At 35.7% G+C, this 14,355-nt stretch overlaps 3 protein-coding genes across 3 annotated transcripts; 1 reads left to right on the top strand and 2 right to left on the bottom strand.

The window, feature by feature from the left end:
* Positions 1 to 403: 403 nt before the first annotated feature.
* Positions 404 to 2,798, bottom strand: LOC130718218 (co-chaperone protein p23-1-like). Its single transcript, XM_057568741.1, has 6 exons — positions 2,666 to 2,798; positions 1,338 to 1,524; positions 1,091 to 1,256; positions 966 to 1,009; positions 821 to 878; positions 404 to 718 (listed from the first exon to the last, which is right to left on the bottom strand). Exons 1-6 carry the CDS (start codon positions 2,668 to 2,670, stop codon positions 603 to 605), a joined length of 576 nt encoding a protein of 191 aa, XP_057424724.1. The 5' UTR covers positions 2,671 to 2,798; the 3' UTR covers positions 404 to 602.
* Positions 2,799 to 3,394: 596 nt separating this feature from the next.
* On the bottom strand, positions 3,395 to 7,155 carry LOC130718216 (very-long-chain aldehyde decarbonylase GL1-9-like). Its single transcript, XM_057568738.1, has 3 exons — positions 6,895 to 7,155; positions 6,350 to 6,707; positions 3,395 to 4,151 (listed from the first exon to the last, which is right to left on the bottom strand). Exons 2-3 carry the CDS (start codon positions 6,572 to 6,574, stop codon positions 3,603 to 3,605), a joined length of 774 nt encoding a protein of 257 aa, XP_057424721.1. The 5' UTR covers positions 6,575 to 6,707; positions 6,895 to 7,155; the 3' UTR covers positions 3,395 to 3,602.
* A 2,373-nt stretch (positions 7,156 to 9,528) lies between these two features.
* Positions 9,529 to 13,058, top strand: LOC130718215 (NAC domain-containing protein 17-like). The gene is made up of 5 exons (XM_057568737.1): positions 9,529 to 10,102; positions 10,917 to 11,194; positions 11,318 to 11,599; positions 11,684 to 12,233; positions 12,566 to 13,058. Exons 1-5 carry the CDS (start codon positions 9,907 to 9,909, stop codon positions 12,937 to 12,939), a joined length of 1,680 nt encoding a protein of 559 aa, XP_057424720.1. The 5' UTR covers positions 9,529 to 9,906; the 3' UTR covers positions 12,940 to 13,058.
* Positions 13,059 to 14,355: the final 1,297 nt, after the last annotated feature.

Below are 14,355 nucleotides of genomic sequence, written 5' to 3'. Positions count from 1 at the left end.
CAGAACTGGACAAGTGGAACGTGGAGTTCAACTTCCTATTCATATCCAAATCCCCATCATGGGATATCAACAAAGCAGTCTCAATTGGTGGTCAAACAATGAATCCAGGATTAGCTTTGATGTCATAGAATTTTAATCTAAATCGCCATCATGAGATATCAATGGAGTAGTCTCAATTGGTGGTCACACAATGTATCTAGGATCAGATTTTATGTGTAGAATTTTAATTGAACCTAACTTAATCCCCAAAAAACTATCCTAGAGGTGAGGCAATCCTCTCATTTATAAGTGTACTTCTTTCACCATAATTCTTCTTTTGTCGTAGCTCTTGGTCAATATGATATTTAACATCACCTACGAGACCTTTTTTCACATACTAAACCACCTAACCCAAACCAAGACATGGCAGTCATAATAGCGCTGTAATGATAACATACATAGCCAACTCTCCTCTTGTTAAAAAAATCCAATGCAAAATGAAGCAAATCAGTGAGCAACCTAAAAATCCCAACAGGTTTCTATCCAAGCACGCAAGCTTTGTAAGTTGAAATACCCATCCTTACAGTGCAGGCTATTTCTATGATAAGGTCTACGATTTCAAGTTACTTTTTAGCATCAGGTTCAACACTAGGATTGCTGCTCACGGCGCCTTTTGAGTCAGGTTCATTATCAGCTGATGCTTGTCCTGTGACCTCATCTTCTATGTCACTCTCATCATCTAAACAAGCCAAACAAACTCCATATTAAGACTTAAAATCACAAGAATTAATAAAGCTGTGTTCCATAAATTAAATAACAGACAACGGTTAGATGTTCTCACCATCATCATCATCATCTGCCACGTCTTCCAGTCCCTCGCCTCCATCCATGTTCAAGTTCTGGATTTTTTGTAAAAAAAAGAAAGTGCCAAGAACTCAGTAAGTCACAAATATACGTGAATTATGAACTAAAATTTCGCAACTTACAGAAAAATCAAAGTCACCAAAGTCCATGTCTGCGCCAGGCCCAGCTGAAAACAATATGCAATTGCAAATGAGCAAACTTATGCTAAATGGAATGTATTCAGAGAAATAGTAGTATAATTACTAACGTTTATCATCCTCTTGTTCCTCATCTTCATCAACCCACTTGTCCCAATCTACCTTCAAAAACACCGGTGGTTTCCCTCCCTGCTTTAACAATCTGTCCCAACATTTACTCTCAGCCTTGCTTATCAAGTAGATGATATTTCTTTTACTAACACTGGATTCGCTATTCTGAAAGATCAGCATACATATGGTTAGACAGTTGTGGAAAAGATATGATTAACAAACCAATATGAGAATTCTGGCCCTTACATTTACATCAACCTTGTCAAACAGGTCAAAGTTAAACTCATAAGGAATATTTTCTGGACCAGCAGTTGCAGAGAAATAAAGTTTTCCTTCTGGCTCCAGTATAAGCTTCACATCCTGAGCATCAGGTAACTCAATAGTTATGTAGAGCTCATCAGATCTCTGAGCCCATTTGACAGGAGGATGGCGACTGTAATTAAAATTCAAAGTGAATTCAGGGATATAAACAACTGGAAATTTTGCTTAATATTATGTCCTGAACTGACACAGAAACACAGCATGACTTGTTTTTCCCACAACTTACTTAAACAATACAAGTCACAACAGTATACTTAACTAATACATCAAATAATAACAACCATTGAGCTACTTTTTTACAGTAAAAAGCAAAAATAATACTAGCAATAACAGCAACCAAATCCTTTCCCACTGGTAAGTCAGCTACATAGATCAAATGATACCGAATGTCCATTTAAGAACCAAGTTCAATAATAAATCATTTAAACCAAAATCTTTATGGTTTGACATATAGTTTTCTTTAATCTCCCTGTTATCTAACTAATGGACTATCCTTCATTAGGTCTACCAACCCTCCTTATCGATGCTTCGATGGTCTTCTTTACTCATAATGACATAAACATACCACCCATGGAATTTTTACGAACATAAACAAAATAACAGCTTATGATCTAAAACTTTGAAATTTTTCTTCAACTAAACTTTATTTAAATTGTCGACTCAAATGTATCCAAACTTTTGCTGAAATATAAATCTCAAAGATAATCCATTACACAACTACTCAACAAGTGAAATTCAAAGAGAAGTGCAAGGGGGTATTCTGACCAACTTCTTGTTCTATGTAATTCCATGGCTAAATCAATTCAAAGTATACTAATAGACCCCCAGATTGGAATACATTTAGTTCCATCACATGTGACCCTAGTAAAGATTCTAAAACCAATTAGTCCTAGATTTTAAGGGTCATAATCTCAGTTTCTTATGCATGCTAAACAGTACAGAACATCTAAATGGGCATCAATCTAAGAAATTCACACCCCCTACATTAACCAAACGTCTGTTTTGAGTGTGAAATCAAATTGAGACATCAAAAGTCAAAACATATGGTGCAGATAATGGATGGAATTGAAAATCAACTACAACTAGGAAAGCAAATCCTTGTTTTCCAGTTAAATTAGCAGAGAAGAACATACATACAGCATGAGCAAATAACCTAAATCAACAAAAGTAAAGTCCTAAGGAATTCCTAAAAATCAAGACATAAATCAAGGAAACGAAACACGGTGTAACGGAACTTTCTCGAGAAAACGCACCTCATTCTGGAATTTTCTCGGGAAAACAGACTCAGAGTGTGAAGTGCGGTGGGTTTTCTAAGCTATAGCACCGAGCACACAAGGGTTATAGTTTTATAGCACCTATATATCACAAATTGAATTTTTCTCGATGGTTAATATTTTTTTTTTTTACATCGGAAAAATCAATGGTTAATATTTACGGCATGTTTCTTTTACCACATTATTCCGTTCACGTTAAAAAAAAGTTATAATTAATTTAAATAATGTCAGTAAAATTAAAATTTGACAAAAAAATATAATTTCCAAGAAATCCCAGTGTTGTTACTTAAGAGTGAGTCTCATCTGGTTTCCTCGTACTAACAAAGTTTAAATCCAATCGTTAATAGAATGCCTTTCTTTTCGTAATGGGAATTAATCTTGTGGGACCGATGATTAGGCCTTTCTTCAAATCCCTTTATAATTGATTTTAGTCAAAATCAATTCTAGAAAGAATTTTATATGAATAGGTTGTAGATGTGAAGATGTGAGAACTGATTCTAGGGGAGGGGGAAGCTAATCCAAGAGTTGATATCTTAACCCCTTTAGGATTAAGGAACAAAATCCCAAGAAAAAAAAGATACCCTGATCCTACCCAAACTTCTTTAACTTCTTTAATATGTACAATTAAGCCAGTAGTAGAAATAACAAATATGGCAGTGTAAAAACCTGGTACTTTTTTAGCAACTTATACCTTAAAAAAATGTTACATAAAAACAATAATGAAAAAGCTTCTTAACCACATTAAAGTTATGCTACACAAGGTGGGTTGGCAAACCTACTGTCACATAATAACACTGTCAAGCGACCACAAAAAAGAACTGGTAAGCTCCAATCAGCTTAGAGAAATGTTTTGCAGAAGAAAACCCCTGTAGTTCTAAGGAAGAAAAAAAAGTGGTGCAATAAAAATTACAGTGTACTAGTCCTTTGCAGGCCTTGCCTCAAACCCCCCTTCAGGACGCTTTACGAGATTGAAAGGCATGTGTGTCCCAAGAAGTTTATCCCATATGGGAAAGAATGGCTGAGAGTAATTGTATTTCAGCCCTTGTAGTTGGTGATGAATGTCATGATAAGCTGTGTTATTCTGGAAAAACAAATGGAAGATATTCCCAGGCAACCAGAGTCCACAGTGATCATCGACGGTTTTCACAACGGCGAAGCAGAAGAACACTACGGCTGTTCTCGCGGTCATCCCTGAGACAAGGAATGAGATGGCCCCACCTACAGTGTCGAGTAGAAGACCTTCCATCGGGTGGTTGTAGAGGGCTCCTATTGCATAAGGAACAACCAACCTATGATGCTGGGAGTGGATATGGCGGTATAGGAACTTGTTCTGATGCATGTACCGATGCACAAAGTACTGCCATGAATCCATCACAAACATCGCAATGAGGATCTGCAAAGCTTGCTTGGTGATAGAAGGCTGCACTATAACCCCAGATGCGTTTGCATTTGCTGTTGTAGTCAACTGCAAAATTGTAGCAAGACTATATTAGTCATTCAACAACAACGAAAGAGTATGTCTACAGCAAAGTATTGGCTATTTAACATAACTGTAATTTCTCTCTTCAGGCATTCACTATGAGTCAACAACTGTAATTCCCTACTAGGGTCTGAAAACTTCGAAGAGTTCAATTCAATATCCGAGAAAACAACTCATAATTTAAGAAGTAAATATCCACTAAATAATTATTCCTCATAAGTGTACAGAAGCCAGGGATATAACTGACTTCATGGTAGGTTCATCTGTTTGCCAAACCAAATTTATAAAGCTCAAGTACTACATAACCAAGTTCAAAATGAAATACTATCTGTTCAATTGACATTGTATATCGATCTGAATAACAAGAACCAAGCCTTCATTCTTCTAGGTAATGACGATTTCTAATATATATCTGCAAAAGACAAATTACTTGTACTAAGTTACAAACAGGAGCCAAAGGATCAGTGTTCTGAATATTGTTAGAGCAATTTTCAGGTACCCTAGAAATTCTAATAACCAAGTAAAAGGGAGTATTGGGCAACATAACATCTGCATTGGTTAGTTTCCAACAACAAAAACAAACAAAAAAAGGTAATTCTTTTCACACAAAACTCAAGGATAACCACAAATACTGCATGATCAGGAAATAAAACATCTATGTTATAAGGTCAACAAACTTTGTCTAATTTATCACTGAATATCTGACTACCAACGTCAAAAACAAGTAAAAAGCATCCTATATTTTATTGCAGTTCTATGGCCTATCTGGTTGGAAATTTACCCACTGGATCTATTATGTGATTAAGTGTACTTAAGTGTTTGGGGCTCTGCTTGTGGTTTTTTCCAGGGAAATTATATTTCTAATATACAAAGAGATTGGACACAGCTTTGTTGCATTTTGAGCATTTAAACTTGCTGCTTATAGGCTATCATTTTAGTGTGTTAGGTTCCATGTTTGGGAGCCTCAAAATAAATTATCATTGATCGGAATCACTTTTAGGTGGGTATATAGATGTTTAGCGATCAACTTAGAAAGTTGATTCTAGTCCCAAAATTAATTCTACGGAGAAGCTAATAAGAGTAGTTTATGCAGTGGACATAATCAACTATGGGATTTTATAATTGGATTTCACAATGTTACCCTATAGATTCACTTTTCCCATAAATGTATTCAAATATAAATCATTTCACTTTAAACCCACTTCACTCACTTTTACCAAAATTATTTCTGACAACGTTGATCCAAACACAGAGAAGAGTTTTGTATCTTGCCTACTGATGTAATTACTCTTCTTCTATCAGGGGTAAAATAGTGCAATACAAACTCAGGCTGAAAGTTAGACTAAAGTGAATCTAAATTCCCATGAAAAGAGCCATCATCAGCCCATCAATGAAAATCTTTTCTTCTTTTGGTACACCGAAAAACAACGAAAATACATAAATATAAATTGTTATGTAAATACATATACTATTTTCTTTTTTAAAAATATTATATTTATTACTATGCGTTATCACTATTTTAAACATTGTGTCATATGTATTTTTCTATTGATATGCCACCTAACTAGTCTAAATGGCAGTTCAAATGTAACATCAAACAATTTACATATCACTGATATCAGCAACTGGATAGATCACCCATGAATATCCCACATCATAAATGTGATGGACCACGTATTAAACACATTGTGCAATCCAGCCCATGCCAAATATATACCTAATACAGAATCAATATTTGGAGCTGAGCAAATTCGTGCAAAACGATGATAGGCAATTCTGACTTTTAGACTTCAGTAAAAGCTTAGTGTTTTGTAATGGAAAGATCAGACTCCTTAATTAAAATGAAAACGAAATAGTAACTATGAAGTTGTAGTAACTGATTTTCATTCATTCCACTTTATTGAATTGTTTTTCATTCGGTATGCTTGAAAAATAAATGACTGTGTAAAATTTTTTACACTGTCTGTGCATAGAAACTAATCTCAAATATTAATTCATATCACTTTGTATTAGCTCTTTTTGTCTGGCTTAGAACTACTAAAATTATTACACTCTGTTTGCACTCATTTTGGGTATTCAAGGGTTTGATGACGATGATCAATTAATTCAGTCAAAATTCCAATAACCACAAATGCGAACAATTACTACTAAGTAGAAATTAACTCAAATTTAGAATGACTAACCAATGTGAGTGCAACAATTGCCTGAACAAGCTGCTGAAGCAAAACACCCTTCACAACTGCTTTAAAGGGCACCAAATTCTTCTTTTCCTCATCTCTCTGAGTATGCAACCGAAAATTATCTAAAGGCGGCAGCAAGTGATAAAATCCAGCATAAACCCAATAAACCACAATAGGAGCAAATGTGCCCATCACTTCATCACTGACATATCCTTCCCAGAAAACCATTATTTAAATTTAAAAGTGGAAACAAATTCAACAACTCAATTTCAAGCAAAAACAACCCAACCCAGAAACAAATTCAGCAAGTCAAAGCTGCATTACAACCAAAGATCTCAACTTTGACAAGCTCCTTCACTCCCTGAAATGGAAAAATCATAACTGTCAAACTGTTGAGTTGGAAAATAACTAAAAAAACAAACAAATCTGCCACCATAAGCTTTCAAAATTGTGAGATTTTGACAGAAATTCTCAGAAACCAAACTCAAAGCATGAAACTTTTCAACAATGCAGAAAACCCCATAATCTAAAATGGCAAAATTACTCACCAGAATACCCCAGATGATCAAAATATATGGTTTTCACCTTTGAAACCCAGGTTCGCTAGAAAAGCACATTAGTCGATCAGATCTAGGACACAAGCTGTATAGATAAACGTCACTGGTGCCAGTTGTGAGATTCCAAAACTCTTCAAAAGTTGGAATTTTTATTTGAAAATTATTAGTTTTGTTTTTATTTTGATTTTGCCCTAATCTTCTCTTCCCCTCTCAGAGAGAGAAAGAGAAACGTGTTTGGGAGACAAGAAAATGATTGATGCATTTTCCTGCTTTTTCTTATTCGTAAAAAACAATGAAATTGTTTGTTTGGGACACGTGGGAGAAATCGTGGTAATGATCATTCCCTCTTTCAATCACCAACGTTGGAAATTACAAAGTTAAATGGGTTTACTTTTGATGCTATAATAATAGAGATTTTTTACATAGTGATCAATCAATTTTAGTCCAAATACAAAATGATTAAATGTATTTTCAACCAATTTAAAGTTGTTATTTGATATTGTTAGTACTAGGTGTATTTTCAATGGAAACCTAGATGAGTGGTTTGCAGATAACCTCTTAAATGCGACCCAATCCAGCAACAGCACTACGTGAAACATCACCTTTGGAACTATGCTTCAAATGCTATGGCGTGCTCGGAACGAGCTGAATTTTGAGGGAATTGGCCTGTCAACAATTGTAGTTAGTAGCAAAATAGCAAAGATGATCCAGAATTCTAATATGGCATTTGCTGACGCGGCGGAAGATGCTCTAGCACATTGTGCGTCCAGTGCTAGCGCGATAAGATGGGTAGCACCCATGGAGGGTTGGATTAAAGTCAACATTGATGGCTCTTTCTCTCCAGATTCAAACCGAGCCGCCTGGGGGGGGGGGGGGGCTGCGGGATCACGATGGCAAATTCATTGTTGGATTCTCTGTTAATCTTGGTTTCTGCTCGATAAACCTTGCAGAGTTATGGGGGATCCTCCATGGAGCTAGAATTGCCCATGCAAGAGGTTTCAAAAGGATTCTTTTTGAGTCAGACTCTAGCTTTGCTGTCAATCTATTCAACAAAGGCTGCCTTCCCACAAAACCTGCAGCTTCTCTGGTCAAAGACATTAACAGATTATCCAACACCTTCGAACAATTCCACATCAAGCAAGTGTTTCGAGAAGCCAACTCAGTAGCAGACTCCTTCGCAAAGAATGGGATTAGACTGTTAATGCCTAGCAAGATTTATGATTTTATTCATGCTTTTAGCTCTATTACTCTAATGTTTGATTCTTGTAATACCCTCTATTTTAGAGGTGACATTCCTTAGTTTTGGGCTCTAGCCCCGTATGAAGAAAAAAATATGGGATAAGGGGATCCACGCCTTGAATCTTCATGAGTTATTGTGGACATCTTATTTGATGTAGAAGTGGCCAAAAGGATTGAAGAAACATCAAAAGGCGGAGAGGGTGAGGTTGAATTGGTGCCCCACTCATGGAGAGTGATAAGTTTAGGGTATAGAGAAGCTACAAGAGAAGTATTCATTGATAATTCACGGTGTTGGAAGGCCACAAGTATCTTTATACTTTTATAATTCTCCATAAAGTCCTTAGAAAAAAAAAACTGCATTCTCACATATGAGAAACTTTAAAAATGATTCAAAAATGAAGGAAGTACAAAGAGGCTACTCTTATGTAGTGGAGAAGTAAGTAAATTTCGGCCATGTACTCGCTAAACTCATGTTGGCCTAATTATTATAAATCTTCTAATGGACTTCAATACATCTCCAAAGCCCAAAAACACAGTTAGATGTAAATACAATCCGTATCGCAATCTCAAATCCTAAGTAGACCAAATGACCAATATACAAGTTCAAGAAAGTAAAATTATAATGTTAATTTTTATTTGTTCAAACTCACTTCTATGAAAAGAGTTCATGAGCATATCTCTCAATACTCGAATGATGAAGGGTAAGCAGAGATTGGCTCCTCCATTCATAACAATTAGCAAATCTAGATTGACACAAGTGCGGGGAAGACATAAGAGTTGGATATTTAATTGTATTTCATCTATATATTAATTACATTCATTGAATATTCATATATCTTTGAGTCATTGAGATATGAGATTCGACTATAAACTTAAAAAGTCACTGCATGTGCTTTACATTATATGAATAACGCTTGCACCGACTTTCTTACCGGTGTCACGCTTGTAACTTTTTTATGTAGTGTTTGATATATAGGTTAAAATGAGACACACACATGAGATTTTTTTTTTGAAAGTGACAACATGAGATATTGATTTTGTTTGTTATATTTTATAGTAGAATAGAACAAGATACAAGACTCATATAAATATTACTATAAATTAATACTAGTTACAATGTATTTAACTATTTGATGTGAATTTCCTTCCAAAATAGATTTGTTTAAGGCCAAAGAAATTGTCAATCTGCCAACAGGTCCAGACCACTATAATTTGCACAGGTGTTGGACTTGGATATAGAGTGTGAGATCCAAATCAAATCAATCACCTACACCCAAACTCACATAAAACCCATAAACCCTAACCCTAATCACCCTCCATCACTCTTTCATCACATTTCAAGCCCACGCAATCCAATCCTGACAGAGAACTCACACTATCACTCAAACACTTGAAACCACTCAACAATCTTCCCTCCGAAGTTTCCCAACCTTTTCTAGCTTCCTTCTTTGACCAAACCACAAACCCTCACACACATTTGAATCTCTCTCTCTCTCTCTCTCTCTCTCTCTCAGTTTCGATTCTTCGTTCCACAACTCCCTCGAGGTTCCAATCGTAGCATGTAGTTGTGGGTTTTCGATTTCCATACTTCTTGATTCGGAAAGTGGGTTTCTTTTTTTGTTTCGGGGTGTGGAATTTGATTTCTCTGATTAGGGTTTTTTCCTATTCTGCCCAATTCGAATACCTGAAGGCTCGAATCGTTGCATACGGTTGGGGGTTTTTGGTTTTGATTAGAAAAGTTTCGGATTTTAGTGTTGATCGATAATGGGTGTGGATTCGGAAGCGCTTTCTGCTGACTGTTTCAGCCAGGTGATGTCGTCGATGCCCGGTTTTCGCTTTCATCCCACGGATGAGGAGTTGATCATGTACTATCTCAAGCGGAAGATTTGCGGGAAGAAGCTCAAGTTCCATGCGATTCGTGAAATTGATGTTTACAAGTGGGATCCTGAGGATTTGCCTGGTATTTGATCATCCCTTTTATCTTTTGTTGTTGTTGGTTTTTATGGCGTTGACTCGGGGCTTTTTGTTGTTTGTGTTCCTTTGATTTTATGCTTTAGTTTGGTCAGTTACAAGTTGTTGATTTTGGTATGAACGTTTAGATATTTTTTGTGTTCTAAATACTAGTTAGAATTAGAATACCATTCGGTTCAAGTTATGATTGATGCTTATTTTAGATGAGTGATACCTTGAATGTGTTTTTCAGGCAAGAGTTGACCTGGGGTTGCTTCAATAAGGTTTTTTTTTTGTGTTATTTGGGTTATTTTGATTTGTCGATCTAAGCGACTTGAGTTATGATTAATTTGTATTTGATGGGTGGTTTTGTTTGCTGTCCTGTTACTCTGTTAGGGTGTTTGACTGTTTCCCCTTCTCTCACTTTCCCTTTGTGGTGGGTTTCATTGACACTGTTTTATCTAGTATCTACTTTGTGAATCTGTTGTGATCTATTGGTTGATATGGTGCATGGAAAGTGTTAATGTTGTCAGTGCTTGGTAGATCCATAGAATGAGGTGTTTGAGAAATCCGCTTGATACAATGATCTGTTTGTATATATGATTTTATTTTATTGTCTCATTTTGAATGAATTATGGGAGTTGTGATTTTTGGGAGTTTTAAAGTTGTAGCTGTTTGTATGCAAATTAATTATACTGATAGGATATATTATTGGTGCATTGCTACCTGCTTTTAATCCCAATATTTAATTACTTTGATTATTAAAGACTGATTACCTCAAATTTCATCTTGTTTGATTTCTGATTGATTGTAATGTGTTGCAGGGCAATCCTTACTAAAAACTGGAGATAAGCAATGGTTCTTTTTCTGTCATAGAGATAGGAAGTATCCTAATGGTGCAAGGTCTAACCGAGCAACAACACACGGATACTGGAAAGCAACAGGAAAGGATCGTAATGTGATGTGCAATTCTCGGTCAGTTGGAGTAAAAAAGACACTGGTTTTCTATTTAGGCAGAGCTCCTAGTGGTGAGAGGACTGATTGGGTTATGCATGAATACACCTTAGATGAAGAGGAGCTCAAGAGATGCCAGGGTGTAAAGGTAACATGTCGAATTGACCATTTTGCTTTACATATTTTTATTTAGCTACTCATTTTTATTACGCTAAGAGTATTTATTTATTTACTTACTGACTTTTCGGTTTTCTTGTGAATTCATCATCAGGACTATTATGCACTCTACAAGGTTTTCAAGAAAAGTGGAGCTGGTCCTAAAAATGGTGAACAATATGGTGCACCATTTAAAGAAGAAGAGTGGGCAGATGATGAACCTGTAGATTTTAATGTTGTTGCAGCTGTCCAGGTTGCTCCAAATAATGTCACTGACACTGTTAGTGATCTGATGCAGCCTTTGTGTGATGATGAAATTGATGAGATCATTAGAGGAATTTTGGATGATGAGCTGGTCCCTGATCAGAAACATGTGAATGGTCTTAACTTTACTCAGGTTTGTGATCGCTGCTTACAATCATTTGCTCATTCCTAATTTAAACATTATTTTCGTCTGATTTTTTTCTCATAAATCATATAGGTTGTTGCTGAAGAAACACAAAGTACAGTTGCGTTTCAATTCTCTGAGGCTGTGATGTTCCCTGAGCCAAGTGAAAACCTTCACTCTAGTAGTCAGCATTATGATGTACAGCCCAGCTTTGACTTCAATCAGTCAGTTACTTCCCACTTGCATGTTTCTGAAGCACCTGAGATCACTTCTGCTCCCAACATTCAAAGAGAGGATGAACTTCTCTTTCAGGAGAATGACTTCTTGGAAATCAATGATCTAGCTGATACTGAACCTACATTGGCAAATATGGAAAATCATGTTGAGAACCTGCAGTTTGAAGATGGGTTAAGTGAACTTGATCTCTTTCAAGATGCAGAGATGTTTCTTCGTGACTTGGGGCCAATTACTCATGATACTGTTTCACATTCATATATGAATACTGTTGACAGCAATATCGATAGTCAAAATTACCAGTTGTTGACCAATCAAGCTGTTGATGAACTCTGGATGCATGATGTGAGAAACATCCTGAGCTCAGAAGAAGGCTATGATGCTGGTTCAAACTCTCTACCAACCCCAGGTATAGTCATCAGCACAAGACACAGTGCTGCTAAACTGCCAAATAATGTTTTTGCTTTCTCTGAGATGGATCGAGATGGAAGATTCCCATCTCATTTGGGCTGAGCTCTTCGCACTTTACTGCTCCTGACTGGCATGCCAGCTTATGCGGGGGCAGAAACCTTTCCAGAATATAAATATTGTTCCATTTAGAGCTTCACAAATTAAAACCTAGATTTTTTTTACTATATATTCCCGTAGGGAAAATGACATTTGAGCCCAGTTTGAAGTGGCTCTTGTGTAAAAAATGCCATAGGTTATCCCTAATATATGCTAGTTTCTGGTCATGTATAGGTGTCGTATGTGAATCTGTCAACTATCCTCCTGAAGGCAATGAAAATCAAAGCAGCAGCACTGTGGAGGATATTCCTATGACTCCAAGTAGATTCTCCTCTGCTCTTTGGGCTTTTGTGGAGTCAATACCTACTACACCTGCATCAGCTGCTGAAAACGCTCTGGTAAACCGCGCTTTGAATCGAATGTCTAGCTTCAGCAGGGTGAGGATCAAGAACACCAGCATTGCTGCAGGTAAAGACACTGCTACTAAGAAGAGAGCGGGCATGAGGGGAATTTCATTCCTTTTCTTCCCAATTATTGTTGCTTTATGTGCTTTCTTGTGGGTTTCTCTTGGAAATTTAAGAGTATTAGGGAGATGCATCTCTCCTTGAATTCTATGTAAGTCCAAAGTTTTGGTGCTATATATAATTAGTTTGGAATCTCCCCAGAATGACTGAGAATAGTACTTCTAACATATTCTGAAAATAAAATTATTTTGATTCCTTGTGAATATTGAACTTTAGGGTAGCCAAAGTCCATCAGCCTAAGAATTTGCAGAGTAATGGTAATCAAAATCTCTCCAAGTTTTGAACTTGTCTTATATTTTTCATTGTTTATTTAATATCTTGATTTGATTAACTTGTAGAGCACTCCATTGTAGAGATCGATTGTACAATATTATACCACATCTTGTGGATTGTGTAAATAGATGTATATATATAAGCTATATGTGTAATCATCTTTTAATGGTAGTAATGCCTTCAGTATTAGCATTTCATTTTTATTGTTAGTACTTGTTGATAAATAGATATGTTGTGTCCTGAATCACTGATCTGTGTAAGCAACGAGTGAAATACATACTCTCTTGTCGTGGATATGATGAGCATGCCCAGAATGCCATAGAGGATGGTTTGAAGTGCATGATAGAAAATTTCGGTGAGACCAAAGTTATGGTGGATAGTCGCAAAATCTAAGGAAAGTTACTTCTGTCCACCATAATTTTGGTTCCACACACAAAGGTGATCAAGCACAAGAACAAAGCTATAGTTCGTATGTTGTATTTGGAGACTCTTTTAAATTAGCTGTTTCTCGGTCTTGTGGTGGTTGTTGACTGAGATGATGAGGGCATCAAATAGATTTATAAGTTTTAAAAACTATTCCTTCTAGGAGAAGTATTCTTTTATATTGATATTTAATAGGATAAAATTGTACAACCTTCACTCTTATTTATAAGAATCAAATGAGATGTTTACTTTCTTTATTTTAATAAGAACCAACTTAAAATTTGGGGTGCATTAATTTTTTTCTTACAATAATACTTTTATTTAATTAAATTTTTTCTCTCTTAAGATTTTTTTCGATGGTTTTTTCTCTCTTAAGATGATGCATAGAAATTAAGAAAAGTGAGTTAAGGGTAAATATAGATGTTCAATATTAATTTAGGACAAATTTAAAGCACTTAACCACTTAAACTAGATTTTCTTAAACTGTGGAAATTTGTTTTTTAATTTTTATAAACAGGACCAGAGGTAGTACTAAATGAATAAATTTTATAAATAGGACCGGAGGTAGTACTAAATGAAGAAATAATATGCAGTATTTTTTGTGTGGATGTACTCAATCTTCTAAAAACCTATTTTAACAATAAATGATTTAATCAAATGTATTATTTTAATATTTTTTAGTGGTTTTGACTAAGTCTTGTTTTTTGGGGTCAAATTTGGACTAAGTCAAAGGATTTCATTTGCATTTCTTTTTGTTAAGTTTGTTTGTCTTTTAATGTTTGCAAAAGTTAGTCAATATTATTT

Source organism: Lotus japonicus, chromosome 5 (genome assembly GCF_012489685.1).
Source record: "Lotus japonicus ecotype B-129 chromosome 5, LjGifu_v1.2".
In the NCBI taxonomy this organism is placed as follows: Eukaryota; Viridiplantae; Streptophyta; class Magnoliopsida; order Fabales; family Fabaceae; genus Lotus; species Lotus japonicus.
The sequence above is the reverse complement of the archived record's forward strand: the minus strand, read 5'-3'. Positions and strand labels throughout refer to the sequence as shown.